General features: G+C 44.2%; 1 protein-coding gene across 2 annotated transcripts in view; it reads left to right on the top strand.

Moving 5' to 3' along the window:
• LOC129860000 (tensin-1-like) overlaps positions 1-27,500 on the top strand; it is a gene marked incomplete in the record, with an annotated part of 130,876 nt that overhangs the window by 83,585 nt on the left and 19,791 nt on the right. For both annotated transcript variants that reach the window (XM_055930309.1, XM_055930310.1), the window contains 11 exon segments: positions 1,253-1,279; positions 1,413-1,454; positions 9,243-9,292; positions 11,118-11,289; positions 11,436-11,486; positions 11,735-11,857; positions 13,381-13,445; positions 16,229-16,312; positions 18,885-18,997; positions 19,164-19,224; positions 19,939-20,014. In XM_055930309.1, the coding sequence (XP_055786284.1) occupies positions 1,253-1,279; positions 1,413-1,454; positions 9,243-9,292; positions 11,118-11,289; positions 11,436-11,486; positions 11,735-11,857; positions 13,381-13,445; positions 16,229-16,312; positions 18,885-18,997; positions 19,164-19,224; positions 19,939-20,014 (864 nt within the window).

The raw sequence follows: 27,500 nt of genomic DNA, 5'->3' as shown, positions 1-27,500 counted from the left end.
CTGGTCACGACCGAATGTTCTACTAATCCAAACAGTCCACATCCACACATTTGTGCTGATTCCCTGTGGACTGTGTCTGTTTTGACTCCCATGGCTTTTAAAACAGTGCTACAGATGTTTATTTTGAGCCTTCTGCATTTTTTCCCTCCCATGCCTTTTTAGCATGGTAGCATGCTTTCCCTAACGATAGTTCTGTAGCTATGAGAGTGGGACACCATAAGACATGATACAAATGTAAACACTCAATAAACCTGCTCATTTCATTGGTTTGGAGTGTGTTTTTATGTTTTCATCATCATGTCCTGATGCCCACTCCTATGAGGAGCATGTTAGACTGATGGAGAGTTAACTGCTATCAATCTCCCTGTTTAAATATTGACTAACACACACTGTTTACTGATGCATCTACACACACACGCACGCACACACTCACATGCACGCACACACACACACACACACACACACACACACACACACACACACACACACACACACACACACACACACACACACACACACACACACACACACACACACACACACACACACACACACACACACACACACACACACACACACACACACACACACTTAAACTGATCCACACACACAGCAACAAATTATGTACGTGTTAGCAGTGAGTGTGTGTGTGCGTGCGTGCATGTGTGCATGCGTGCATGTGTGCATGTCTGTGTGTGTGTGTGTGTGTGTGTCTGTGTGTGAGCGAGTGTGTGTGTGTGTGTGTGTGTGTGTGTGTGTGTGTGTGTGTGTGTGTGTGTGTGTGTGTGTGTGTGTGTGTGTGTGTGTGTGTGTGTGTGTGTGAGCAGGCCCAAGGCCCTCATGTTCTCCTCTCAGGGTTAATGGAATGGCAATGTGTCTCAGGTGGATCATTAACAGCGTTCAGGGAGGAGAGAGTTCTATAAAAGAACCTTCACAGCTGCTTTTCTTTTCTCCCTTCCTCTCTTTCTATCTCTCTCCCTTCCTCTCTTTCTATCTCTCTCCCTTCCTCTCTTTCTATCTCTCTCCCTTCCTCTCTTTCTATCTCTCTCCCTTCCTCTCTTTCTATCTCTCTCCCTTCCTCTCTTTCTATCTCTCTCCCTTCCTCTCTTTCTATCTCTCTCCCTTCCTCTCTTTCTATCTCTCTCCCTTCCTCTCTTTCTATCTCTCTCCCTTCCTTTCTTTCTATCTCTCTCCCTTCCTCTCTTTCTCTTGTTCTTTTTCCCCGTCTCTGTTCTACCATTGGATGTGACAGAGGTCAGTTGCTTCGCTTAATTCCCGGGTGAGTAAGCACAACCAGGTCTGGACCGGGTTTCTCTTAACAAAGTGATTAAATCAGATGAACCTGCATGGAGAGATAAAGGAGAAACACAGAATGGTATATACTCACCTGATCTCCATCTCTCTCCCTTCAGCCAGCCACTCCTCAGCTGCCGTTGAAGCATGTAGAAACTCCGGTAAGTCTCTCTCTTTTCATACTTCTGTGATGGTGATGATTGGTATTTACAACAGTTATTAGCCTATACATCAGGAGGTATGTTACAGAAGCTCTGGCTTGTCTGGGCAGTGTGATGTAGTGTCAGAGGTGTCCTAATTGTATGGAGGTGACCCCAAAGTAGTTATGCTTGACCCCTTGACTGTTCAGATGTGGGATCAACTCCATAAAGCTTGTGCCCAGTTGTCATGTTGTCAGACTATTTTCACAGAGGTTGACGTAAGAGCACTATTGGAACACACCCCCTGGAAGCAGAGAACATGGAAGGCACTGCAGTATCTCCCACCTCAGTGGCTTACTCTGTTTCAGTGGACGTTCAGTTGTTGAGCCATACTGTACTCTACTGTATGTACCCAGTAGACATGAGTCGGTGAATACAGACTGACTGACTGACTGACTGACTGACTGACTGACTGACTGACTGATCTGTGGATGGATGGCCCCTTTGTTATTTAGGATGCAGTTACCTTATGTGCACTGGTAGCGTCTTTACACACAAACTGTACACATACATTTGTTTAGGGGAGAATGGGGTAAGTTGAGCCATTTTTGAATTTTCAGCATCTGTCACGACTTCAACCGAGGCAGGCTCTCCTTCCCGTTCGGGTGGCGCTCGGCGGTCGTCGTCACCAGCCTACTAGCTGCCACTGACTCTTTTTCCTCCCCCTCCTTATGTGTTTATGTGTTACACCTGTGTTCAGTTAAGTGGGTAATTAGTATGGCTTTATTTGTCAGCCAGCCTGTAGGCGTCTTTGTGCGGGATTGTTACTTTGTATACCTTTTGGATTTCGGGAGTGGAGATTATATTTGTGGACTGGGATTGTTGCTCGTGTCGTTGGGCCGTATTGTATGTTCACCCAGTTCGTCCGTGTTGGACATTTGTGTTGGACTGTTGGGGATTAAAAGGACTCAACTTATTGAAGCTCTGCTGTCTCCTGCGTTTGACTTCGCACCCCCCCGACACCCAGGTCATTACAGCATCACTCCGTCAAGAGATATATAGTATTCTTTCTAACAAAGATATCTACATATATTTCAGGATGTTGTGTATCCCTGGGAATAATAAGAATTCATGTAAACGTTACCGTTTTGAAAACATAGGTTGTCTGAAAAAAGTGGTCTCTTGGCACAACTTATCCCGCGTATGGGGTAAGTTGAGCTGTGGAACGGTAAGTTAAATATTACCACAACCATTTTAAAACCATGTCTATCTTTATTTTCCAAACACAATCACAATCACTTTGTCTTTTAATAATCTCAAGTATATTTTAACACAGGCTTAACACTGAACAAAAACGTTCTACTTTTTCTTAAACAATATTAACATAGGCCAGGCCCTGTTGTTACAGTACCTCATCCCAGCGATAATGTCTTTGCATTATGCCTGGGAAGAAAACACTTCAATTTGCTTGACTTGCCATTGGCTCAACCATTAGCTCAACTTATCGCTAGGCAAACATTTGGACTATATTAGCCCACACAGCTATGAGGATGCACTATCATGCTAGGATTAGGACCTCATATTGAAGCTTATAGAGACCCCAACTGATGTAAATCTTCAAAATATCTACTTTGGTTTAAATACAAACATCATTAAACCTCTAACACAATACATTCATTTGACTTGGTGAAAATAATTTTGTTTGGACTTAACTTGCTTACCACTTTTTCCATATGGCTTCTTCCTTCAGACTCCATGAAATGATGACCTCTTCCTAGATATTTGGTCAAATGATACATGTTGTTTATTGTTTCCTAGAAACAAGGGTGGTAAAACGTACCGCTTTGGCTCAACTTACCCCACTCTCCCCTACTGTACACACAGTACATACTTTATACCCATGTACGGTAGGTGGAGGGAAGCTACACAGCTTGAGGTGTTCTAGAATCACAAATCCAACGGGCAAAGAGACAGAGAGAGGAGGAGGGAGAGAGATAAAAAAAGAGAAGAGGGAGTGAGAGATGGAGAGAGAGAAAGAGAGGAAAATAGAGGGGGGGAGAGAGGGTGAGAGAGAGAGAGTGTGTGAGAGAGAGAGAGGGGGGGGGGGGGCAGACAGTAGATTGGATGTTCTGGTTTATAAGGGTTAGGGTTAGACAACGAGACAGAAAGCTGGTGACAGTGGACTAAAAACAGGAGAGCGTGTGACATGGTGTCCCTGAAATGCTCCCAGCTACATCCCAAAATGTCAGAGAAGGAGGAGGAGGAGTGGAGGTCGGGAAAGGAGTGGGAGAGAAGAGAGTAGAGGAGAGAATGAGAGGAGAGCTGAGGGGAGGAAAGGAGAAGATGAGAGGAGTTGAAGAGAAGAGAGTAGAGGAGAAAGGAGAGGAGAGCTGAGGGGAGGAGAGGAGAAGATGAGAGGAGTTGAAGAGAAGAGAGTAGAGGAGAAAGGAGAGGAGAGCTGAGGGGAGGAGAGGAGAAGATGATAGGTGTTGAAGAGAAGAGATTAGAGGAGAAAGGAGAGGAGAGCTGAGGGGAGGAGAGGAGAAGATGAGAGGAGAGGAGTTGAAGAGAAGAGAGTAGAGGAGAAAGGAGAGGAGAGCTGAGGGGAGGAGAGGAGAAGATGAGAGGAGTTGAAGAGAGTAGAGTAGAGGAGAAATGAAAGGGAAATGAAAAGGAGAGGGCAACCTTTTTATCACCAGCCTACGTCTCTGAGTTGGTCATAGGAACTCTTCAGATGTGTATTAACCTAACACACATTTACCTAACAGACATTAATCTAACACACATTTACCTAACAGACATTAACCTAACAGACATTAACCTAACATACATTAACCTAACACACATTTACCTAACACACATTAACCTAACAGACATTAACCTAACAGACATTAACCTAACAGACATTAACCTAACACACATTTTCCTAACACACATTTACCTAACACACATTAACCTAACACACATTAACCTAACAGACATTTACCTAACAGACATTAACTTAACACACATTTACCTAACACACATTTACCTAACACACATTAACCTAACAGACATTAACCTAACAGACATTAACCTAACACACATTTACCTAACAGACATTAACCTAACAGACATTAACCTAACACACATTTACCTAACACACATTAACCTAACAGACATTTACCTAACACACATTAACCTAACAGACATTTACCTAACACACATTAACCTAACAGACATTTACCTAACACACATTTACCTAACACACATTAACCTAACAGACATTAACCTAACACACATTTACCTAACACACATTAACCTAACAGACATTAACCTAACACACATTTACCTAACACACATTAACCTTAACAGTGGTTCCTCCTCCTCCTCACTGGTTGTGACACTAGGAAGCACACTTTATTTTCTCTCTCTAATCTGGTTTCAGTGGTCTCCTGTATTCCTCAGCTCTTCCTCTCTCTCTGACCTCAGTCAGCACGGGAAGAAAGTATTTCTGCTCTCAGCTCTTCCTCTCTCTCTCTGACCTCAGTCAGCACAGGAAGAAAGTATTTCTGCTCTCAGCTCTTCCTCTCTCTCTCTGACCTCAGTCAGCACAGGAAGAAAGTATTTCTGCTCTCAGCTCTTCCTCTCTCTCTCTGACCTGTCAGCACAGGAAGAAAGTATTTCTGCTCTCAGCTCTTCGTCTCTCTCTCTGACCTCAGTCAGCACGGGAAGAAAGTATTTCTGCTCTCAGCTCTTCCTCTCTCTCTGACCTGTCAGCACAGGAAGAAAGTATTTCTGCACTCAGCTCTTCCTCTCTCTCTCTGACCTCAGTCAGCACGGGAAGAAAGTATTTCTGCTCTCAGCTCTTCCTCTCTCTCTCTGACCTCAGTCAGCACGGGAAGAAAGTATTTCTGCTCTCAGCTCTTCCTCTCTCTCTGACCTGTCAGCACAGGAAGAAAGTATTTCTGCACTCAGCTCTTCCTCTCTCTCTGGCCTCAGTCAGCACGGGAAGAAAGTATTTCTGCTCTCAGCTCTTCCTCTCTCTCTCTGACCTCAGTCAGCACGGGAAGAAAGTATTTCTGCTCTCAGCTCTTCCTCTCTCTCTGACCTCTGTCAGCACGGGAAGAAAGTATTTCTGCTCTCAGCTCTTCCTCTCTCTCTGACCTCAGTCAGCACGGGAAGAAAGTATTTCTGCACTCAGCTCTTCCTCTCTCTCTGACCTGTCAGCACGGGAAGAAAGTATTTCTGCTCTCAGCTCTGGTATATAATAGCAACAGTGTTATAGGGAGCAGTCAGGGTTACAACTATATACGATAGAGGGAAACACCAGCTCTCTCTGGAATTACTCTGGAAATGTGTAATTGGTAGCTAAGGGTCAACGGATGGGTTTCGGAAAGAGTGTTAGCCGACAAACGACCTCTCGTAGTCCCACTGTTCCAGGGCATTCACACTAGCACAATGTGGTGGTGTCGCTTTACAATAAATACATTTAATTAACTTGGAGACGTAGTAGTATTTAGAGGGGGACCACACGCACACACACACAAACCACAGAGAGAGAGAGAGAGAAGGGAGGGAGAGGGAGAGAGAGAGAGAGAAGAAGTAATGAGGGATAATAAGAAAGAGGGAAGGGAGAAACCAGAAGTGGGCGGGAGGAGAGAAAGAAGAAGCACAAAAGGGGAAAGACAAATGAGAGGCGCGGAGGAGAAGAATAGAGAGTGAGAGAGTTAAAGACTGAGCTGGAACCTGTTTTGGGGGGCTGAGACCTTTTGAGGAGAGAGTCCCATCATGACAAAGGAATAAACAACAACAAAAAAAAATGGACTTATACAAGAAGATCTTCCTCGTCTCTTGGAAGGAAACCAACATGGATATTAGACTCCAGGTGTTTCTCTGTGATTGACAACCAAGGCGTTTGGTCATTCAGCCTTCCCCAGGGGGATAGGGCGAACACAGAAGGGGTAGAGCGAGAGGGACCCTGGTCCAGTCTGGACCAGACCAGACCAGTCCAGCCATGACCTCAGGTGGCGCCCTCCGCAGGCGCCTCACCTCCTTCCGCAATTCCTGGAGGCGGAGTGCTGAGTACCTATTTAAGGTAGGCCACGCCCACTCTGGAAGTGTACCTGATGGGATAACGGGCAAATCTGGCTTTTAAGTGTATGTTTCCCTGCTGTCAAACACCCTACTTTGTATTTTGGTGTATTTAGGGTATCTAGGGTGCCTTGAGGAATGGCACATGAAGTTGTACATTTTGGGTGAAATTCCCCTTTAACAATGAGTTTGTCCATATGTTGTTGCATTACCCACTGGGCACAGACATCAGCTCAATGTCTAGTTTTGATTTATATTTGGTTGAGTTGTCAACTATTGTAAATTCAATGGGAAATCACAAAAAAATGTCACCATGTCATTGGTTTTAGGTTAAACGTTGTTTTCCAAGTTTTTTGGGGTTGAAATGACGTGAAAACAACATTGCTAAAGAAATAATAATAATCCCAGTGGGTACATACCAATGTAATCATAAACAGCAAGACCTTCAGGTTTTTTCCTTCAGTCAACACAGTCAAACGTCTACTATCTAAGCTTCTTTGGTGGTTTTGGTCTTTCATTGAATGTGTTCCTCCTGTCTCTCTGTGTTGTAGTCTTTCATTGAATGTGTTCCTCCTGTCTCTCTGTGTTGTAGTCTTTTATTGAATGTCTTCCTCCTGTCTCTCTGTGTTGTGGTCTTTCATTTAATGTGTTCCTCCTGTCTCTGTGTTGTAGTCTTTTATTGAATGTCTTCCTCCTGTCTCTCTGTGTTGTGGTCTTTCATTGAATGTGTTCCTCCTGTCTCTCTGTGTTGTAGTCTTTCATTGAATGTCTTCCTCCTGTCTCTGTGTTGTAGTCTTTTATTGAATGTGTTCCTCCTGTCTATGTGTTGTAGTCTTTCATTGAATGTGTTCCTCCTGTCTCTCTGTGTTGTGGTCTTTCATTGAATGTGTTCCTCCTGTCTCTGTGTTTCTCTTCTTGGTAGTTTGTTGGTCCTGCTGGGTAGTGTATCTTTACAGCTGGTTTTGATAACTGATGAGTATTACTGAGGTGGGAACGCAGGGCACACACGCACACACGCACGCACACACGCACGCACGCACGCACACACACACACACACACACACACACACACACACACACACACACACACACACACACACACACACACACACACACACACACACACACACACACACACACACACACACACACACACACACACACAGTAACAGTCACTTAGGGATATCTTTCTGAGTAAAGCTAATGAAAAAAAAGTGTGAGTGTGAGTGTGAGTGTGAGTGTGTGTGTGTGTGTGTGTGTGTGTCTGTGTGTGTCTGTGTGTGTGTGTGTGTGTGTGTGTGTGTGTGTGTGTGTGTGTGTGTGTGTGTGTGTGTGTGTGGACAGTTGGACAGATTGTATGAGAGGCTTGGTGGTTGTGTTGTGTGTAGACGTTTAGTTCTGCGTGTGTATACAGGCGTGTGTGTGTGTGTGTGTGTGTGTGTGTGTGTGTGTGTGTGTGTGTCCATGCCATGTGTGTGATGCAAGAGACCTTGTTCTTACGTAATTGCCACTCTTGTCCCCTGTGAACAGACATATTGTTGCAGTTTTGGAGCAACAGTGTCCATGGTTTCAGCAGGCAGCATCTGTTTCTAGTCACATCACTCTGAATAATGGCCTTTCCTTTTGCCTGACTAGGATTAGTTTCATCACAGACAAATGAATGGATCAATGGCAACACAGAGCTCTGTACTGTGTACATAACCTTCTGTTCTGTTCAGGTCCTCTCTATCCTCCTTCACATGGTGCTGTCTATGTTCTCCAGCCAGACGGGGAAGGCAGTGCTTGCCTTGTGGTAAAAAGGATGTGGAATTACTAAAGATAGCCCTAGTGATGACCCAGTATTGGTCTCCCTGTCCTCATCTCCCTGTCTTCGTGACCATGGACAGACAGCAGGATGTAGATGTCAATGTAACTCTTACAGAAGGGTCAAACACAGACAGACAGACAGCTATGTACTGTACAGGCTAAGTTTAAATGTTTGGGTATTTTCACATTTCAAACATACAGTACCTTGCTAGCGTATCAAACTGAACGTTTCAGCCTATAGCTTTGCCATGAGTGTGCTGGTTGGCTGGTTGGTTGCAGGACATGCCAAATATGTGATGTCAGTTAGATTACTGTAACAGGAAACAACCAATTGTCAGTAATTAGATGTTTCCTAATGTTGCTGGATTACGTTACCATGAAGGAAAGGAGACGAGGAGATGAGGAGATGAGCAAAGAAAGCTGTTTATTAAGACTGTTGCCACATGCCACTAACCAACCAACCCATCACCACCCCGTCACCAGGGTCATAGACAGGCTAATACCATGGTAATACTATGTGTTTAAAGCACCAGCTGTCCGACAGCATCTATTTTAGAACACAGCACTTTGTGTCTGAACACTGTGATCTATTGTCTACTGCTAATCACCCTCGTTGTTGAAATGAATCCTGGATATTCTCCGCTGCTTTTCTCTCTGTAGTTAGACTGAGGATGGGGGACACTGGGTACAAGTAAGGCCCCAGGGATATTATGTTATTTCAAAGCAATGGACGCATCTCATCATGGCTAAACTCTATCCAGTTGTGTTTGGATTTGATATAGTTGAAGACCAGATGCAGCGTGCTGTAATGTGGAATTTACAATGCAGTTGTGTATTACACTCACTCGCACCCTTACATCAAACACGATTAATGCCAAGTTGATCAAGGAGACTGTGTGATGTATTCTATCTTCTCTGTGTTCTCTGTAGGGAACCCCAAGGTCCTGTAAGAGTGAGCAGACTAGACGAAGGTCATCACGGTAAGAGAGACCACTGTCTTTCCCTCACTATCCAGGCTGTCACTATTCCTCATCTACTGCAGTGTACGGCCACGTTTACACCTGTTTCTCTAACCTCACGTTTCGGTTCATTGATACCCATAGAGCTCAACACACACTGAAATCCATGGACACAGGCCTATCAAAAACCCATCAGGATGTATTCTATCCTGTTGTCAGATCACTGTGACAACCATGCCTGTTTCCCATCTAACAGCCATCTGGGAGTTGGGATTTGGGGAACTGATCACAATGATTGCGCAATACCAGCTTGGATCATTCCAGAACACTTTGTTCTAAACTGAAGAGCTAGGATTGAAGATGTTTATGAAAACATGTGTGATATCATATGACACCACTTCCAATTACCATATACATAAATCACATGGGTTTGTCAGTACTGAAGACTCACACATCAAAGATATGATAGATAATAGATACCACACACAAGAGCCACCAAGGAAGAGCTTTACAGACTAGTGCTCATGTACAAACCCTGTAAGATATCAGGGGCCATATTCATACAGAGTAGCAGTGCTGATCTAGGATCAATTTGACCTTTTAGATCATAAGGAGCAAGATTATATGGACAGGGAGAAGCTGATCCTAGATCAGCACTCAGTACTCTGAAACGTTTTGTCAGAGCTCTAAGCATCTTCCTCCCCAGGAGTGTCAGTCTGCTGCAGGCCATGGAGGAGGACTATGAGGTGGACCTGGTGTACATAATCTCTCTAACTATCTCACCTCTTCCCTCTCCTCCCTTCTCCTCTCCTCCCCTCTCCTCTCCTCTCCTCTCCTCTCCTCTCCTCTCCTCTCCTCTCCTCTCCTCTCTTCTCTTCTCCTCTCCTCTCCCCTCTCCTCTGAGAACTATGAGGTGGATCTGGTGTACATCACCTCTCTAACTATCTCCTCTCCTCTCCTCTCCTCTCCTCTCCTCTCCTCTCCTCTCCTCTCTTCTCCTCTCCTCTCCTCTCCTTTCCTCTGAGAACTATGAGGTGGATCTGGTGTACATCGCCTCTCTAACTATCTATCCTCTTCTCTCCTCCCTTCTCCTCTCCTCTCCTCTGAGAACTGTGAGGTGGATCTGGTGTACATCGCCTCTCTAACTATATATCCTCTTCTTTCCTCCCCTCTCCTCTCCTCTCCTCTCCTCTCCTCTCCTCTCCTCTCCTTTCCTCTGAGAACTATGAGGTGGATCTGGTGTACATCGCCTCTCTAACTATCTATCCTCTTCTTTCCTCCCCTCTCCTCTCCTCTCCTCTCCTCTCCTCTCCTCTCCTCTCCTCTCCTCTCCTCTCCTCTCCTCTCCTTTCCTCTGAGAACTATGAGGTGGATCTGGTGTACATCGCCTCTCTAACTATCTATCCTCTTCTCTCCTCCCTTCTCCTCTCCTCTCCTCTGAGAACTATGAGGTGGATCTGGTGTACATCGCCTCTCTAACTATATATCCTCTTCTTTCCTCCCCTCTCCTCTCCTCTCCTCTCCTCTCCTCTCCTCTCCTCTCCTCTCCTTTCCTCTGAGAACTATGAGGTGGATCTGGTGTACATCGCCTCTCTAACTATCTATCCTCTTCTCTCCTCCCTTCTCCTCTCCTCTCCTCTGAGAACTGTGAGGTGGATCTGGTGTACATAGCCTCTCTAACTATATATCCTCTTCTTTCCTCCCCTCTCCTCTCCTCTCCTCTCCTCTCCTCTCCTCTCCTCTCCTCTCCTCTCCTCTCCTCTGAGAACTATGAGGTGGATCTGGTGTACATCACCTCTCTAACTATCTATCCTCTCCTCTCTCCTCTCTCCTCTCCTCCCCTCAGGAGTGTCAGTCTGCTGCAGGCCATGGATGAGAACTATGAGGTGGACCTGGTGTACATCACCGAGAGGATCATCTCTGTCTCCTTCCCCAGCGGAGCGGAGGAGCGCAGCTACACCTCCAACATTAAGGAGGTGGCCTCCATGCTGGCCTCCAAACACGGGGAACACTATCTGGTGAGCCCCCCTGTCCTGCCACGGCTCTACCTCACTACCGGGCCTGTCTGTTGGTGTGCTGGCTTTTCATGCACCCTGTCATGTCCTGTTGCTGATGGACAACTGTTTCCTGGTCATTCTTATTGATGTGGATTTTGTGATTTCAGCTCCTCAACCTAAGCGAGCGGAGGAATGACATCACCAAGCTTAACCACAAGGTATACACACACAAATGCACACCCACGCACGCACGCACGGACACACACACACACACACACACACACACACACACACACACACACACACACACACACACACACACACACACACACACACACACACACACACACACACACACACACACACACACACACACACACACACACACACACACACAACTCTCCTAAATGCAATGGTAGTGGTGGAAGTTTTGATATGTGATAGTGGTCTGTGTGGCCCCCTGTAGGTGCTGGAGTTTGGCTGGCCAGACCATTATGCTCCGGCCCTGGATAAGATCTGCAGCATGTGCAAGGCCATGGACACCTGGCTCAACGCTGACCAACACAATGTAGTGGTGCTTCACAACAAGGTAGGTGGTCAGACACATCACTCCAGGGAAGGGAGGAAGGAAGGATACATTGTCAAAGTATTGGAACAGGGTCCCGTAGTCTTACAGATCACTGATCACTCCAGGGAAGGGAGGAAGGAAGGATACATTGTCAAAGTATTGGAACGGGGTCCCGTAGTCTTACAGATCACTGATCACTCCAGGGAAGGGAGGAAGGAAGGATACATTGTCAAAGTATTGGAACAGGGTCCCGTAGTCTTGCAGATCACTGATCACTCCAGGGAAGGGAGGATGGAAGGGTTTCTTCCCGGGAGTGTTACAGTATGCCGTGGTCCACTGTGTTAAGGACAGTAGAGGGTGCTCTCTGTTTGAAGAGTGTGAAAGGAGACAGCCAGGCCCCAGGGAGAAAGTCCCCTATGAATACAATACTCTGTATGTCCTCAATCGTCATTGGTAAGGAGGTAAAACACCAACTTGTCACCCTAGCTCATTGGTCGAAAAAGGAAAGGCACCAAACTGTTTCCCTGTACCTCATTGGACAAAGTGGGATAATCAAGCTGTCTTGTAGTTGGAAGACAAGTCCTCCACATTCTAGTATTGCTGGTAAAACACTTAATTGGTCCTTAACTGCAGACTGTTAGACTGAAGCCGTATTTCACAAAGAAATCCAGTGAACATGAGTCATTTGATTCTAATAGAGACTGCTGCTGCCTGTGTTTTGGCAGCACATCCTCCCCTCCCCCAACCTCTCAGGCCCAATGATTCATCATACAACTTGTCATGAATGATCCAATGTCAACTACAGTAACTCCCCAAAAAACAACTTTAAAAACTTCATCTAAGTCTCTATCAGTCAGTGTTAAAGACTTTGAGTCAATGTAGCTGAATAGTGAGTAGTAACTTGATAAGTCTGTGGGGGAACATTTTATTCAATATGTACAACAAGTGGTAGCAAACAGAGCATCCCCATGGTTACCAATGCTTATTTTCCCCCTCATCCTGAAATTGAAGCTTTTGGTCAAGATGGAAAAACTGCTTCCATTCAGAAACGCCTAATTTGATGAAATGCTATTTGTTATCTCCCCAGTCAGAAATGTTCCACGGGATGTTTCAGAGTTCAGGGTCAAAGGTTTCTCCAGTAGTGTTGCATTTCTATCTGCAGTTGGATTTGACCACAAACAATGTCATTGTGATCAATGGAACCAGGCAGTTTGATCAAATTCAATCTGTGGCAGTTTGGCCTGAAAATAGCCTGGTCACTCAAATCTAACTCACTGTACAGCATCTACATGTCTACACTGCAGGTACAAACATTGTTCGACCTTCAAGTGTGTAACTAAAAATAGACTTGTATTCTTTCTCAAAAAGTATATCTCCCTCTCTCCCCTCTCTCTCCCTGCCCTATCCCCCACTCTCTCTCTCCCCCACTCTCTCTCTCCATCTCCCTCTCCCCCTCTCTCTCCCCCTCTCGCTCTCCCCCTCTCGCTCTCTCCCTCTCCCCCATTCTCTCCCTCTCTCTCCCCCCTCTCTCTCTCTTTCTGCAGGGGAACCGTGGGAGGACAGGAGTGGTGGTGGCTGCCTACATGCATTACAGCAACATATCAGCCAGGTACCAGAGACTTCTGACTGCAGACAAACTGACCTCATATACCCTGTTTGTTAATAGTCAACATATCAGCCAGGTACCAGAGACTTCTGACTGCAGACAAACTGACCTCATGTACCCTGTTTGTTGTTAGTCAACATATCAGCCAGGTACCAGAGACTTCTGACTGCAGACAAACTGACCTCATATACCCTGTTTGTTAATAGTCAACATATCAGCCAGGTACCAGAGACTTCTGACTGCAGACAAACTGACCTCATGTACCCTGTTTGTTATTAGTCAACATATCAGCCAGGTACCAGAGACTTCTGACTGCAGACAAACTGACCTCATGTACCCTGTTTGTTGTTAGTCAACATATCAGCCAGGTACCAGAGACTTCTGACTGCAGACAAACTGACCTCATGTACCCTGTTTGTTGTTAGTCAACATATCAGCCAGGTACCAGAGACTTCTGACTGCAGACAAACTGACCTCATATACCCTGTTTGTTATTAGTCAACATATCAGCCAGGTACCAGAGACTTCTGACTGCAGTGAAACTGACCTCAGGTACCCTGTTTGTTAATAGTCAACATATCAGCCAGGTACCAGAGACTTCTGACTGCAGACAAACTGACCTCATGTACCCTGTTTGTTGTTAGTCAACATATCAGCCAGGTACCAGAGACTTCTGACTGCAGACAAACTGACCTCATGTACCCTGTTTGTTGTTAGTCAACATATCAGCCAGGTACCAGAGACTTCTGACTGCAGACAAACTGACCTCATATACCCTGTTTGTTAATAATAGTCAACATATCAGCCAGGTACCAGAGACTTCTGACTGCAGACAAACTGACCTCATGTACCCTGTTTGTTATTAGTCAACATATCAGCCAGGTACCAGAGACTTCTGACTGCAGACAAACTGACCTCATGTACCCTGTTTGTTGTTAGTCAACATATCAGCCAGGTACCAGAGACTTCTGACTGCAGACAAACTGACCTCATATACCCTGTTTGTTATTAGTCAACATATCAGCCAGGTACCAGAGACTTCTGACTGCAGTGAAACTGACCTCAGGTACCCTGTTTGTTAATAGTCAACATATCAGCCAGGTACCAGAGACTTCTGACTGCAGACAAACTGACCTCATGTACCCTGTTTGTTGTTAGTCAACATATCAGCCAGGTACCAGAGACTTCTGACTGCAGACAAACTGACCTCATGTACCCTGTTTGTTAATAGTCAACATATCAGCCAGGTACCAGAGACTTCTGACTGCAGACAAACTGACCTCATGTACCCTGTTTGTTATTAGTCAACATATCAGCCAGGTACCAGAGACTTCTGACTGCAGACAAACTGACCTCATGTACCCTGTTTGTTATTAGTCAACATATCAGCCAGGTACCAGAGACTTCTGACTGCAGTGAAACTGACCTCAGGTACCCTGTTTGTTAATAGTCAACATATCAGCCAGGTACCAGAGACTTCTGACTGCAGACAAACTGACCTCATGTACCCTGTTTGTTAATAGTCAACATATCAGCCAGGTACCAGAGACTTCTGACTGCAGACAAACTGACCTCATGTACCCTGTTTGTTAATAGTCAACATGGGACAATGTATTCATTCAATATCAACGCCATGCTTGAAGTTCCATACATCCTTAAAGTTCCCAGATATTTCCAGATGAATACAAACAGACATTTGTCCATTCTATACATTTCATTTGAGATTTCTATCAGTGTGGTGGTCAATTTGAATTGAAAGCAGTCAATTCAGGAAGTAAACTGACATTTTAATTCAGTAAAAAAAAGGGCATCTATTTTAATTGACTTCTCAATAAGCTAAAAAGGAGAAGCTATATATGTCAAAAGTTTTTTCCATTTGGGGATTTTAAATTCAAATCACTTCCTGAATTGACGACTTCCATTGGAATTCACCCCAACCCTGATTTCTATGGCTTCACCCCTTGAGATGTCAAGTCATAGACAAAAACATGGGGTGATGTCAGGGCAAGCACGAAGATCTGTAACAGATAGATAGGCCAAAGGGATTTGGGATTGGGCCTCAAATGAAACACTGATGTGGTTGTTATGCCAAAACATTCTGTTCAGGCTCTGGTGTATTTTTGGTCAATAAAGAGGAACATTTACATATGTCATACCTTGTAAAGACTCCAGATGTTTCAGGGTGGGGGATGGGTTTATGGGATCTTACACTTTCACTAAGGAATAACAAAGGTCAAATCACACTTGTTTCTTTGATACTCTTTGATACTTTGTTCTATCTTCCTTAATGCTTGAGAGTCAGTGGCATTCTAGAAGAGTAAACAGTACACTCATGAACAAACGTTACATGTTACAGATGTAGGATCTTAATTCGAGACAGTTTGCTACGGTAGGAAAATAATCCTGCAGCAACAGGAAATGTGAATTATTATGTGGATTATAATTCATGGCCATTTTTGTACTTCCGACTACTTTTTAACCTCAAATAAGTTAAACATTTCCTGCATTTCAGGAAAGTTTTCCTGCAACAGGATGATCAAATTAAGATCCTACATCTGTACATTGATCAGATAATAATACTGGGATACTGTAGCATTGTGGGGATGGCAAAATATGAAAATATGTAGATTAAGGACACTTCTTAAGCAAAACCGTCGATTAAGGACGTTTTTTAAAGGAGAAGACAACGTAAGGACACTTTTCAGGGTCATTTCAGGGCAAACTTATTGTATGGTATATTGTATGTGTTCAGTGATCATGACCTTTGTCTCTCTTGTGGTCTTCAGTGCTGACCAGGCACTGGACAGGTTCGCCATGAGGCGCTTCTACGAAGACAAAGCACTTCCTGTGGGTCAACCGTCCCAGAGAAGGTCAGTTACCACTTACTACCTCACTTCCTGTTTTTGCACCCTACAACTTCCTATAGGCTGGATGAGTTTGATCCCTTGGTGAGAGCAACCGGCTGGATTCCATTCTTAGAATGTGTATCCTTCATTCTGTTCATTGAAGAATTCAACAAGGGTAAAGGGATGGGCGTGACTTCTCAGAGTGGAATTCAGTCAATGGATGACCTGGTGTAACTCTCACTGTTTCAAAGGCTATCCTCCTCTCCTCTCCTCAGTCCCTCTCTCCCAGTGCGTCCCAAACAGGAAATACCTCTGTCTTTTTGTTCCCTTAATCCTCCCAAAGAAGCCTAATTGACATAATTGAGGAATAATGTTTTTTGGAAAGCCTAGCAGCTTTTTGTATTCTCCAGGATTCCACTGAGAGCTGAAAGGTCACATGGTTTCCAGAGTTCATTCTGATACAACTATCCATCGTTCCTTCATCCCCTCCTCAGTGATCTGGCATGCTGAATAGGTGGCTTTGTAAGGGAACCCTTAGTGGCGCTTAGAACTGATTTAGGGTCATATCTCACTAACCCAGTCCTAGCCATAGGTCATTACTGAGTAAATACAAACTGACCCGGGATCCATAGTTTGTGGCAGATAAGGGAACCCCAGGTGTATCCAGCAGGCAACAACAGCAGTAGCAGCACTAGGCCTGGCATCTGACCAGCTGCTGTTTCCTTACTCAGATATAATTATCCCTCAGCCATTTCCCCTTAGTCTGAACTTATTATGGTCTGGCATGTGTGACATTAACATTGGGGGGGGGGGGGGGGGGGATCTCAGCACTGCTACACCGCTGCCGTAGAAACGCACTACATAGAGAAACACTCACTTCTGTTCTGAGAGGTATCACTATCAAATCATCATCAACATTCTTGTGAGGAAATTCCACTCTAGATTAGAATCTAGGTTAGATCCTTAAGTGGAATGTTCTGAGCCAAAATGGCGGATGGTTGTCCAGACTTGATCTCTGTGGCAGCCCAACATTATATATATCTCTGTACAGTAGTAAGTGTAATATGTCAGAATCTGTGTGGCCGTGTTTTCCGGCGTGACCCCGCTGTTACACAGGGAGCTCCTTACACAACCCAGCTGGTCTGTGAATGCTTCCTGCTCCGACCTGATTTCACTTGGGAGACCGAACCATCTGGCAGCTGCCAGCGGAGTGCGGGGGGAGCACAGGGGTGGTGGGGAGATGGGCCGACCTCTGGAACAGAGGTCACACTCTGCATGATCATCATTAGTATCATTAACAGGCTGCCTGGCAGGCAGAGCTCACCAACACAACACTACATACCCCTGCCTGGCAGGCAAAGCTCACCAACACAACACTACATACCCCTGCCTGGCAGGCAGAGCTCACCAACACACTACATACCCCTGCCTGGCAGGCAGAGCTCACCAACACAACACTACATACCCCTGCCTGGCAGGCAGAGCTCACCAACACAACACTACATACCCCTGCCTGGCAGGCAGAGCTCACCAACACAACACTACATACCCCGCCTGGCAGGCAGAGCTCACCAACACACTACATACCCCTGCCTGGCAGGCAGAGCTCACCAACACAACACTACATACCCCTGCCTGGCAGGCAGAGCTCACCAACACAACACTACATACCCCTGCCTGGCAGGCAGAGCTCACCAACACACTACATACCCCTGCCTGGCAGGCAGAGCTCACCAACACAACACTACATACCCCTGCCTGGCAGGCAGAGCTCACCAACACAACACTACTTACCACTGCCTGGCAGGCAGAGCTCACCAACACACTACATACCCCTGCCTGGCAGGCATAGCTCACCAACACAACACTACATACCCCTGCCTGACAGGCAGAGCTCACCAACACAACACTACATACCCCTGCCTGGCAGGCAGAGCTCACCAACACAACACTACATACCCCTGCCTGGCAGGCAGAGCTCACCAACACACTACATACCCCTGCCTGGCAGGCAGAGCTCACCAACACAACACTACATACCCCTGCCTGGCAGGCAGAGCTCACCAACACAACACAACATACCCCTGCCTGGCAGGCAGAGCTCACCAACACAACACAACATACCCCTGCCTGGCAGGCAGAGCTCACCAACACAACACTACATACCCCGCCTGGCAGGCAGAGCTCACCAACACACTACATACCCCTGCCTGGCAGGCAGAGCTCACCAACACACTACATACCCCTGCCTGGCAGGCAGAGCTCACCAACACACTACATACCCCTGCCTGGCAGGCAGAGCTCACCAACACACTACATACCCCTGCCTGGCAGGCAGAGCTCACCAACACAACACTACATACCCCTGCCTGGCAGGCAGAGCTCACCAACACAACACTACATACCCCTGCCTGACAGGCAGAGCAGCCTGGCGCTCGTACACTCCAATTCACTGTGACATCTCCATAGTGTGCAAAGCCTCTTTGATAATAGATGTGGCGTGTTTGCTAGTCTTGCTTGCCAGACTCATGGTGCATGACATTGAAGGGTTGTCCCTCTGTTTCACGCTGTGACTGTGTTGTGTGGATGTGTGTAGGTATGTGCGTTACTTCAGTGGTCTGCTCTCTGGCCACATCAAGATTAACAACAAGCCTCTGTTCCTGCACCACGTCATCATGCACGGCATCCCCAACTTCGAGTCCAAAGGAGGTGAGTCTGCAATAGGATAGCCTTTATTTCATTGTTAGAAATTATTAATTATTCTTTTTTTTAATCTAAATTTTTTCTTCAATGGGATAGACTTTCATTCAATGAGTATAAATAATTGTTTCATTTTGGAATACTTGTTCTTCTTTTCTTCTTTTTCCCCTCGCAGGCTGTCGTCCTTTCCTGAAGATTTACCAGGCGATGCAGCCAGTCTACACGTCAGGGATATAGTATGTTTCTTTAGTTTTTATCTGTTGCATTGTGGGTTGATTTGTCTTTCAGGGGGCTTGTTTTCTCTACCCTCAGATTCTGTCACTCCATCCCTCTTTCTTTCTTTCCCTCTCAGTCCACAGTACTTCCAAGCCTGTCACCCCTTGTTAAGGAATTAGCCCTTAATAATCCCCATCTGTTTGTGTGTGTGTGTGGTGAAGAGAGAGAGAGAGAGAGAGAGAGGGAGGGAGAAATAGAGAGAGAGGGAGGGAGAAATAGAGAGAGAGGAACACAGAGAGAGGGGGGATAGAGAGAGAGGAACAGAGAGAGAGGAACAGAGAGAGAGGGGGGATAGAGAGAGAGAGAGAGAGAGAGAGAGAGAGGGTGAGAGAGAGAGAGTCTGTATGTGTGTCAGTGTGTGCTGGCGGGGCAGGCAGGCAGGCAGATAGATTGTCAGTGACACAGCTCTAGGGTTCTATGTGTACAGGGAGGGATACCGTAACTCCCACCTTCTCCATCCAGGGTCCTCACGACCAAAACAACACCACACGGAAATGACCCCCCCCCCCCCCCCCCCCCCCACACACACACCCTCATTCATTTACAATCTGACTTTTGATAACTGATTTGGGACAAGCTCTTCTTACTTCAGTCATACCTGAACCACTATAAGAAAAACACCCAAAACTGTTTTAAAGTGTTTATAATGGTTTTCATCTGAATTAATTCCACAGTAACGTCCAAGGTGACAGTCACACCAGTATCTGCATCACCATTGAACCTGGCCTTCTCCTAAAGGGAGACATTTTGGTAAGAAGCACATCCTTTGTCATCAAATGTATGGGTGTTGTGGTTGTACTGTGTTGTGTTGGCCTTAGAGCCCTTAGTGGCCTTACAGTAGGTCCATATACTGTTGAAGGTTGACTTTATCATATTCCACCACAATACATTCCTCAACCACAGGATCCATCTTCCTCTCTCTGTGTCTCTCTGTCTGTCTCTCTGTCTCTCTGTCTCTCTCTCTGTCTCTCTCTCTCACTCTGTCTCAAATTAAAATTTTCAAATTCAAGCTGCTTTATTGGCATGAAAAACATTGTGTCAATATTGCCAAAGCAACAATGTATACAATATACATTGTAATAAAATTATAAACATTGACAAATAATAATATAGAATGGCAGTAAATAATAATACAAAATTAAATATAAAAATAGTAACAATAAAATGGTAACAGTCAATAATCGAATGTAATGTAATAAAAAAATGAAACTATAACTAACTTATAACTAAATAACGGTCATCTTATCTTACATCGGTACTACTACATCGGTACTACAACTACTATCATCATTACCACCACTACCACCACCACCATCACTAAACTGCTATCATTACCATTACCACCCATACCATTACTACTTGGAATGATAAACAACAGTAATAATAGTAACAACAATAACAATAATAACAATAATAGTAATAATAAGTAAGTTACTGCTTACTATGCAGATGTTATTATTCAGTGTCTCTCAGGCTATGGCAGGCAAATACATATTTGGCTGCAAGAGGAGCCATTGCTCCTTCGCCCATGAGTATTTTTAGTTTTTCTTCTGGGTTTAATAAGTTAAAATTTGGAATAAATGTAGACATTTCTGTGAATAATGAATCTCTTGGTGAGGAATATTTATCACAGTAAAGGAGAAAGTGCATCTCTGTTTCTACCTCCCCTGTCGTGCAGTGACCACATACACGCTCCTCTTTAGGTAGCCATATCTTTTTATGTCTGCCGGTTTCTATTGCCAATCGGTGGTCACTCAGCCTGTACTTGGTAAGGATCTGTCTCTGCTTCGTATCTCTGACAGAGTAGAGATATTCAGCCAATTCATATTCTCTGTTTAGGGTCTTTTCACTCTCTCTCTCTCTCTCTCTCTCTCTCTCTCTCTCTCTCTCTCTCTCGCTCTCTCGCTCTCTCGCTCTCTCGCTCTCTCGCTCTCTCGCTCTCTCTCTCTCTCTCTCTCTCTCTCTCTCTCTCTCTCTCTCTCTCTCTCTCTCTCTCTCTCTCTCTCTCTCTCTCTCTCTCTCTCTCTCTCTCATATGTGCAGCTTATGCTCCTCCTTCAGATTCATCATATTATGATGATCAGTTTTTTGACAATCTCCATACAGAAATCATTACATTTCAGGCAGAAGGTAAAGTGCTTCTTTGTGGAGATTTCAATGCAAGAACAGGTTCTGAGCCTGACTACACTGATGCGGGAGGTAACCACCACATATTTGGTCACCCCTCCTTGTACAGTAGCCCTATTATAAATAATAGAAACAGTCCTGACCAAATACTGAACAAAAATGGGAAGGAGTTAGTGCATCTCTGTCGAGCCTTAGGCCTGGACATGCTTAATGGTAGAATCAGAGGGGACTCTTTAGGTCAGTTTACTTACTGCTCAGCTCTTGGGACAAGTGTAGTCGATTATGCCATCACGGACATTGACCCCTCCTCCATTAGTGCATTCACTGTCAGACCACAGACACCATTGTCAGATCAACGTGTTTTTGAAGAAATTAACCGGCAATATTCATTCAAAAAAACTGCCCAATAAACTCTTCAACATAAACCAATCGTACAGATGGGCTCCAAACAGTGCAGAGAGATTCATTGAAACATTGAACTCAAATGAAATGATGAACTCTATACAGTTTTTTAATAACTCACAATACCAAAACAATAAAGATGGTGTCAATTCGGCTACTCTAAACATCAACTGCATATTCCAAAAAGCAGCATCGAAAGGAAATTTGAGAAAACCAAAGAAATGCAACATCAGAAACAAAAAACAAAATGTTTCTGACAAATGGTTTGATAATGAATGTAAAACAATTAGAAAACACCTAAGACAAATGTCAAACAAAAAACATAAGCAGCAAAACAACCCAGAGATACAATATGAATACTTTGAAACTCTGAAACAGTATAAACATACACTGAAATGCAAGAAACTGAATTATACCAACAAGACACTTGATGAAATTGAAAACGCAATTGACCAAAATCAGTTCTGGGACATGTGGAACAATTTAAGCACAACAAAGCCACAAGATTTAGCCATACAAGATGTAGGAATTTGGAAAACTTATTTTGATAATCTATACAAAAACATCCCACAAAAAGACTTAAAACAGAACCAATTAGAAATTAAAGAAAAATTGAACATCCTTGAATCAGTCATTAAAAACAACCAAAATCCATTAGATTACCCAATAACCCAACAATAACTAAATGAAAAGCTCAAATCTATTAAATCAAAGAAGGCTTGTGGTCTAGACAACATCAGAAATGAAATGCTGAAAAACAGCACACCTGAGTTGCAAAATGCTGTGCTTAAATTGTTCAACATGGTTTTAACTTCTGGCTGCTTCCCTGATGTCTGGAACCAGGGGCTCATCTCCCCTATCCACAAAAGTGGAGACAAATCAGACCCCAATAATTACAGGGGAATTTGTGTAAACAGTAACTTGGGAAAGGTTTTCTGTAGCATTTTGAATTCAAGAATTCAAACCTTTCTTCAAGAAAAAAATGTAATAACTAAATGTCAAATTGGCTTTCTCCCTAACCATCGCACTACTGACCATATATACACCTTGCACACACTAATTAATAAACACGTCCACCAAAAAAAACAGGACAAAATCTTTGCTTGCTTTATTGACTTTAAAAAAGCATTTGATTCTATTTGGCACGAAGGGCTATTCTACAAAATTCTCCAAAATGTCTCTCTCTCTCTCTCATTCTTTCTCTCTCTCTCTCTCTCTCTCTCTCTCTCTCTCTCTCTCTCTCTCTCTCTCTCTCTCTCTCTCTCTCTCTCTCTCTCTCTCTCAATTCAATTCAATTCAATTCAATTTGCTTTATTGGCATGACGTAACAATGTACATATTGCCAAAGCTTATTTACAATATAAAAATGAGAATCAAAATGGTCAACGGGACAACAGTAACAACAATAACTAAGTGTCAAAATAACCTTACATTCAACAATAACAATAAACATACAGTAGAGTACATGTGCAGGTTGATTGGTCTGTCAGACACTGTCCCTTAACTTATGGCAGGCAGCAATGTAGTGCGCTGCCAACCCACAGCTCTCTGCGTCCTCCCCCAACAGGGCAGGTAGCCTATCCTCATCAGAGAGGTCTTTGAAACCTTGAATAAGAGTTTCAAATTTGGGGAAATGACACTCTCTAATTGTTTTATATTTTTGACATTTTGTCAGGAAATGCAGCTCCGTCTCAGGTTCTGCTGCTGTGCAGTGGTTGCACAGCCTTTCCTCTACAGGGAGCCAGGTTTTCCTGTGTCTACCCTTCTCAATGGCAAGGCTGTGCTCACTGAGCCTGTACTTTGTCAAGGTTTTTCTAAGGTTTTGATCAGTAACCATAGTCAAATAGTTAGCCATGGTGTACTGTCGATTTAGGGCCAGATAGCACTGCATTTTGCTCTGTGCTTGTGCTTGTGTTTCCCAATAAGCAATGTAGTTTTGTTTTGACTGTGTTGTAATTTGGTTTATTCTGATTGATTGGATGTTCTGGTCCTGAGGCTTCAGTGTGTTAGTAGAACAGGTTTGTGAACTCAGCCCCAGGACCAGCTGGATGAGGAGACTCTTTTCTTTGCTCAGCTCTTGGTATTGCAGGGCTTGGTAGTGATATGAGAGGGGGTCACTGTATTTTAGATGTTTCCAAAACTTAATTGCGCTTTTTTGAGTTTTTATTATTAGTGGATATTTGCTTAATTCTGCCCTGCATGCATTGTTTGTAGTTTTCCTCTGGACATGTAGGAGAATCTTACAGAACTCTGCATGCAGGGTTTCAATGGGATGTTTGTCCCATTTGATGAAATCTTGTTTTGCAAGTGGACCCCACACCTCGCTGCCATAAAGTGCAATTGGTTCAATGACATATTCAATTAGTTTTAGCCAAATTTTAATAGGTATTTCAATTTGAATTTGCTTTTTAATTGCGTAGAATGCCCTGCATGCTTTCTCTCTCAGTTCATTCACTGCCTCATTAAGGTGTCCAGTTGAGCTTATTTTTAAACCTAAGTAATTGTAGTGTGTGCAGTACTCTCTCTCTCTCTCTCTCTCTCTCTCTCTCTCTCTCTCTCTCTCTCTCTCTCTCTCTCTCTCTCTCTCTCTCTCTCTCTCTCTCTCGCTCTCTCACTCTCTCTCTCTCTCTATCTCTCTCTCTCTCTCTCGCTCTCTCTCTCTCTCTCTCTATCTCTCTCTCTCTATCTCTCTCGCTCTCTCGCTCTCTCTCTCTCTCTCTCTCTCATATGTGCAGCTTATGCTCCTCCTTCAGATTCATCATATTATTCTCTCTCATTCAATTTAAGGGCTTTACTGACATGGGAAACATATGTTTACATTGCCAAAGCAAGTGAAATAGATAATAAACAAAAGTGAAATAAACAATAAAAAATGTACAGTAAATATTACACTCACAAAAGTTCCAAAAGAATAAAGACATTTCAAATGTCATATTACGTCTATATACAGTGTTGTAATTTTGTGCAAATAATTTAAGTACAAAAGGGAAAATAAATAAACATAAATATGGGTTGTATTTACAATGGTGTTTGTTCTTCACTGGTTGCCCGTTTCTCGTGGCAACAGGTCACAAATCTTCCTGCTGTGATGGAATACTGGTATTTCACCTAATAGATATGGGAGTGTATCAAAATTAGATTTGTTTTCGAATTCTTTGTGCAGCTGTGTAATCTGAGGGAAATATGTGTCTCTGATGGTCATACATTTGGCAGGAGGTTAGGAAGTGCAGCTCAGTTTCCACCCCATTTTGTGGGCAGTGTGCACATAGCCTGTCTTCTCTTGAGAGCCAAGTCCGCCTTCGGCGGCCTTTCTCAATAGCAAGGCTATGCTCACTGAGTCTGTACATAGTCAAAGCTTTCCTTAAGTTTGGGTCAGTCACAGTGGTCAGGTATTCTGCCACTGTGACTCTAGTTTCCTCAGTTTTTTTGTATATTCTTCCAATGTGTCAAGTAATTATTTTTTTGTTTTCTCATGATTTGGTTGGGTCAAATTGTGTTGCTGTCCTGGGGCTCTGTAGGGTGTGTTTGTGTTTGTGAAAAGAACCCCAGGACCAGCTTGCTTAGGGGACTCTTCTCCAGGTTCAGCTCTCAGTAGGTGATGGCTTTGTTATGGAAGGTTTGGGAATCGCTTCCTTTTAGGTGGTTGTAGAATTTAACAGCTCTTTTCTGGATTTTGATCATTAGAAGGTATCTGCCTAATTGGGCTCCCGGGTGGCGCAGCGGTCTAAGGCACTGTATCTCAGTGCTTGATGTGTCACTACAGACACCCTGGTTCAAATCCAGACTGTACTGTATCACAACTGGCTGTGATTGGGAGTCCCATAGGGCGCAGCATAATTGGTCCAGCATCGTCCGGGTTTGGCCAGTGGAGGCCGTCATTGTAAATAAGAATTTGTTCTTAACTGAATAGCCTAGTTAAATAAATACAAAGATTCTGCTGTGCATGCATTATTTGGTGTTTTACGTTGTTCACCGAGAATATGCCTAGAAGGCCAGCATCCTTGAGTCGCCTCTTCACTGTTGACATTGAGACTGGTGTTTTGCGGGTACTATTTAATGAAGCTGCCAGTTGAGGACTTGTGAGGCGTCTGTTTCTCAAACTAGACACTCTAATGTACTTGTCCGCTTGCTCAGTTGTGCACCGGGGCCTCCCACTCCCTCTATTCTGGTTAGCGCCAGTTTGTGCTGTTCTGTGAAGGAAATAGTACACAGCTTTGTACGAGATCTTCAGTTTCTTGGCAATTTCTCGCATGGAATAGCCTTCATTTGTCAGAACAAGAATAGACTGAGGAGTTTCAGAAGAAAGTTATTTGTTTCTGGCCATTTTGAGCCTGTAATTGAACCCACAAATGCTGATGCTCCAGATACTCAACTAGTCTAAAGAAGGCCAGATTTATTGCTTCTTTAATCAGAACAACAGTTTTCAGCTGTGCTAACATAATTGCAAAAGGGTTTTCTAATGATCAATTAGACGTTTAAAATGATAAACTTGGATTAGCTAACACAACGTGCCATTGGAACACAGGAGTGATGGTTGCTGATAACGGGCCTCTGTACGCCTATGTAGATATTCCATAACAAATCTGCCGTTTCCAGCTACAATAGTCATTTACAACATGAACAATGTCTACACTGTATTTCTGATCAATTTTATTTTATTTTAATGGACAAAAAATATGCTTTTCTTTCAAAAACAAGGACATTTCTAAGTGACCCCAAACTTTTGAACGGTAGTGTACATGCTTTTGCTGTTTGTTCTTTGTTATTGAGCCAAAAAGATTGGTGAAGTGGTTTATTCATATATCTCCGTTTTGGATAGATAACTCTTCGTGTTGTTGTTTGTTTAGAGTTTTCCAATTTTCCCAGAAGTGGTTAGATTCTATGGATTCTTCAATTACATTAAGCTGATTTCTGACATGCCTTTCCTTCTTTTTCCGTAGTGTATTTCTGTATTGTTTTAGTGAGCGTAGGCTCAGGTTTTCTGGGTCGCTATGTTTTTGGTTGGATAGGTTTCTCAATTTCTTTCTTAGGTTTTTGCATTCTTCATCAAATCATTTGTCATTGTTGTTAATTTTCTTTGGTTGTCTGCTTGACATTTTTTGATTTGATAGGGAAGCTGAGAGGTCAAATATACTGTTTAGGTTTTCTACTGACAAGTTTACACCTTCACTATTACAGTGAAACCTTTGTTCTAGGAAATTGTCTCTCTCTCTCTCTCTCTCTCTCTCTCTCTCTCTCTGTAATGTTATCTTGCCCTCCTGTTCACTAGAGTTCTATTAGGGAAGAATGTGTCCTTGTTCCACCACGCCAGACCACGCCAGACCACACCAGACCACGCCAGACCACACCAGACCACACCAGACCACGCCAGACCAGACCACACCAGACCACACCACATTAGACCACACTAGACGTGCCTCCCCATCATAACATGCCTCCATTGTACTGACCATGTTCTGTTCTGGTGGGGAACCGTGGTCTGATCTCTAGGACCAGCAGGGTTTAGACCATGAGTTTGGCAATCTGGACTGCTGCCTTCGTCTGGTTTGACTGTAGCAAAAGTCCTTGTCTTGATGTCCGGTTATATGCTTACTCTCTCCTCCTCCTCCTCCTCCTCCTCCTCCTCCTCCTCCTCCTCCTCCTCCTCCTCCTCCTCCTCCTCCTCCTCTTCCTCCTCCTCTTCCTCCTCCTCTTCCTCCTCCTCTTCC

The sequence above is a fragment of the Salvelinus fontinalis genome, chromosome 7 (genome assembly GCF_029448725.1).
Source record: "Salvelinus fontinalis isolate EN_2023a chromosome 7, ASM2944872v1, whole genome shotgun sequence".
Classification (NCBI taxonomy): Eukaryota; Metazoa; Chordata; class Actinopteri; order Salmoniformes; family Salmonidae; genus Salvelinus; species Salvelinus fontinalis.
Note: the sequence above shows the minus strand (reverse complement) of the source record. Positions and strands in the feature narration are given on the sequence as shown.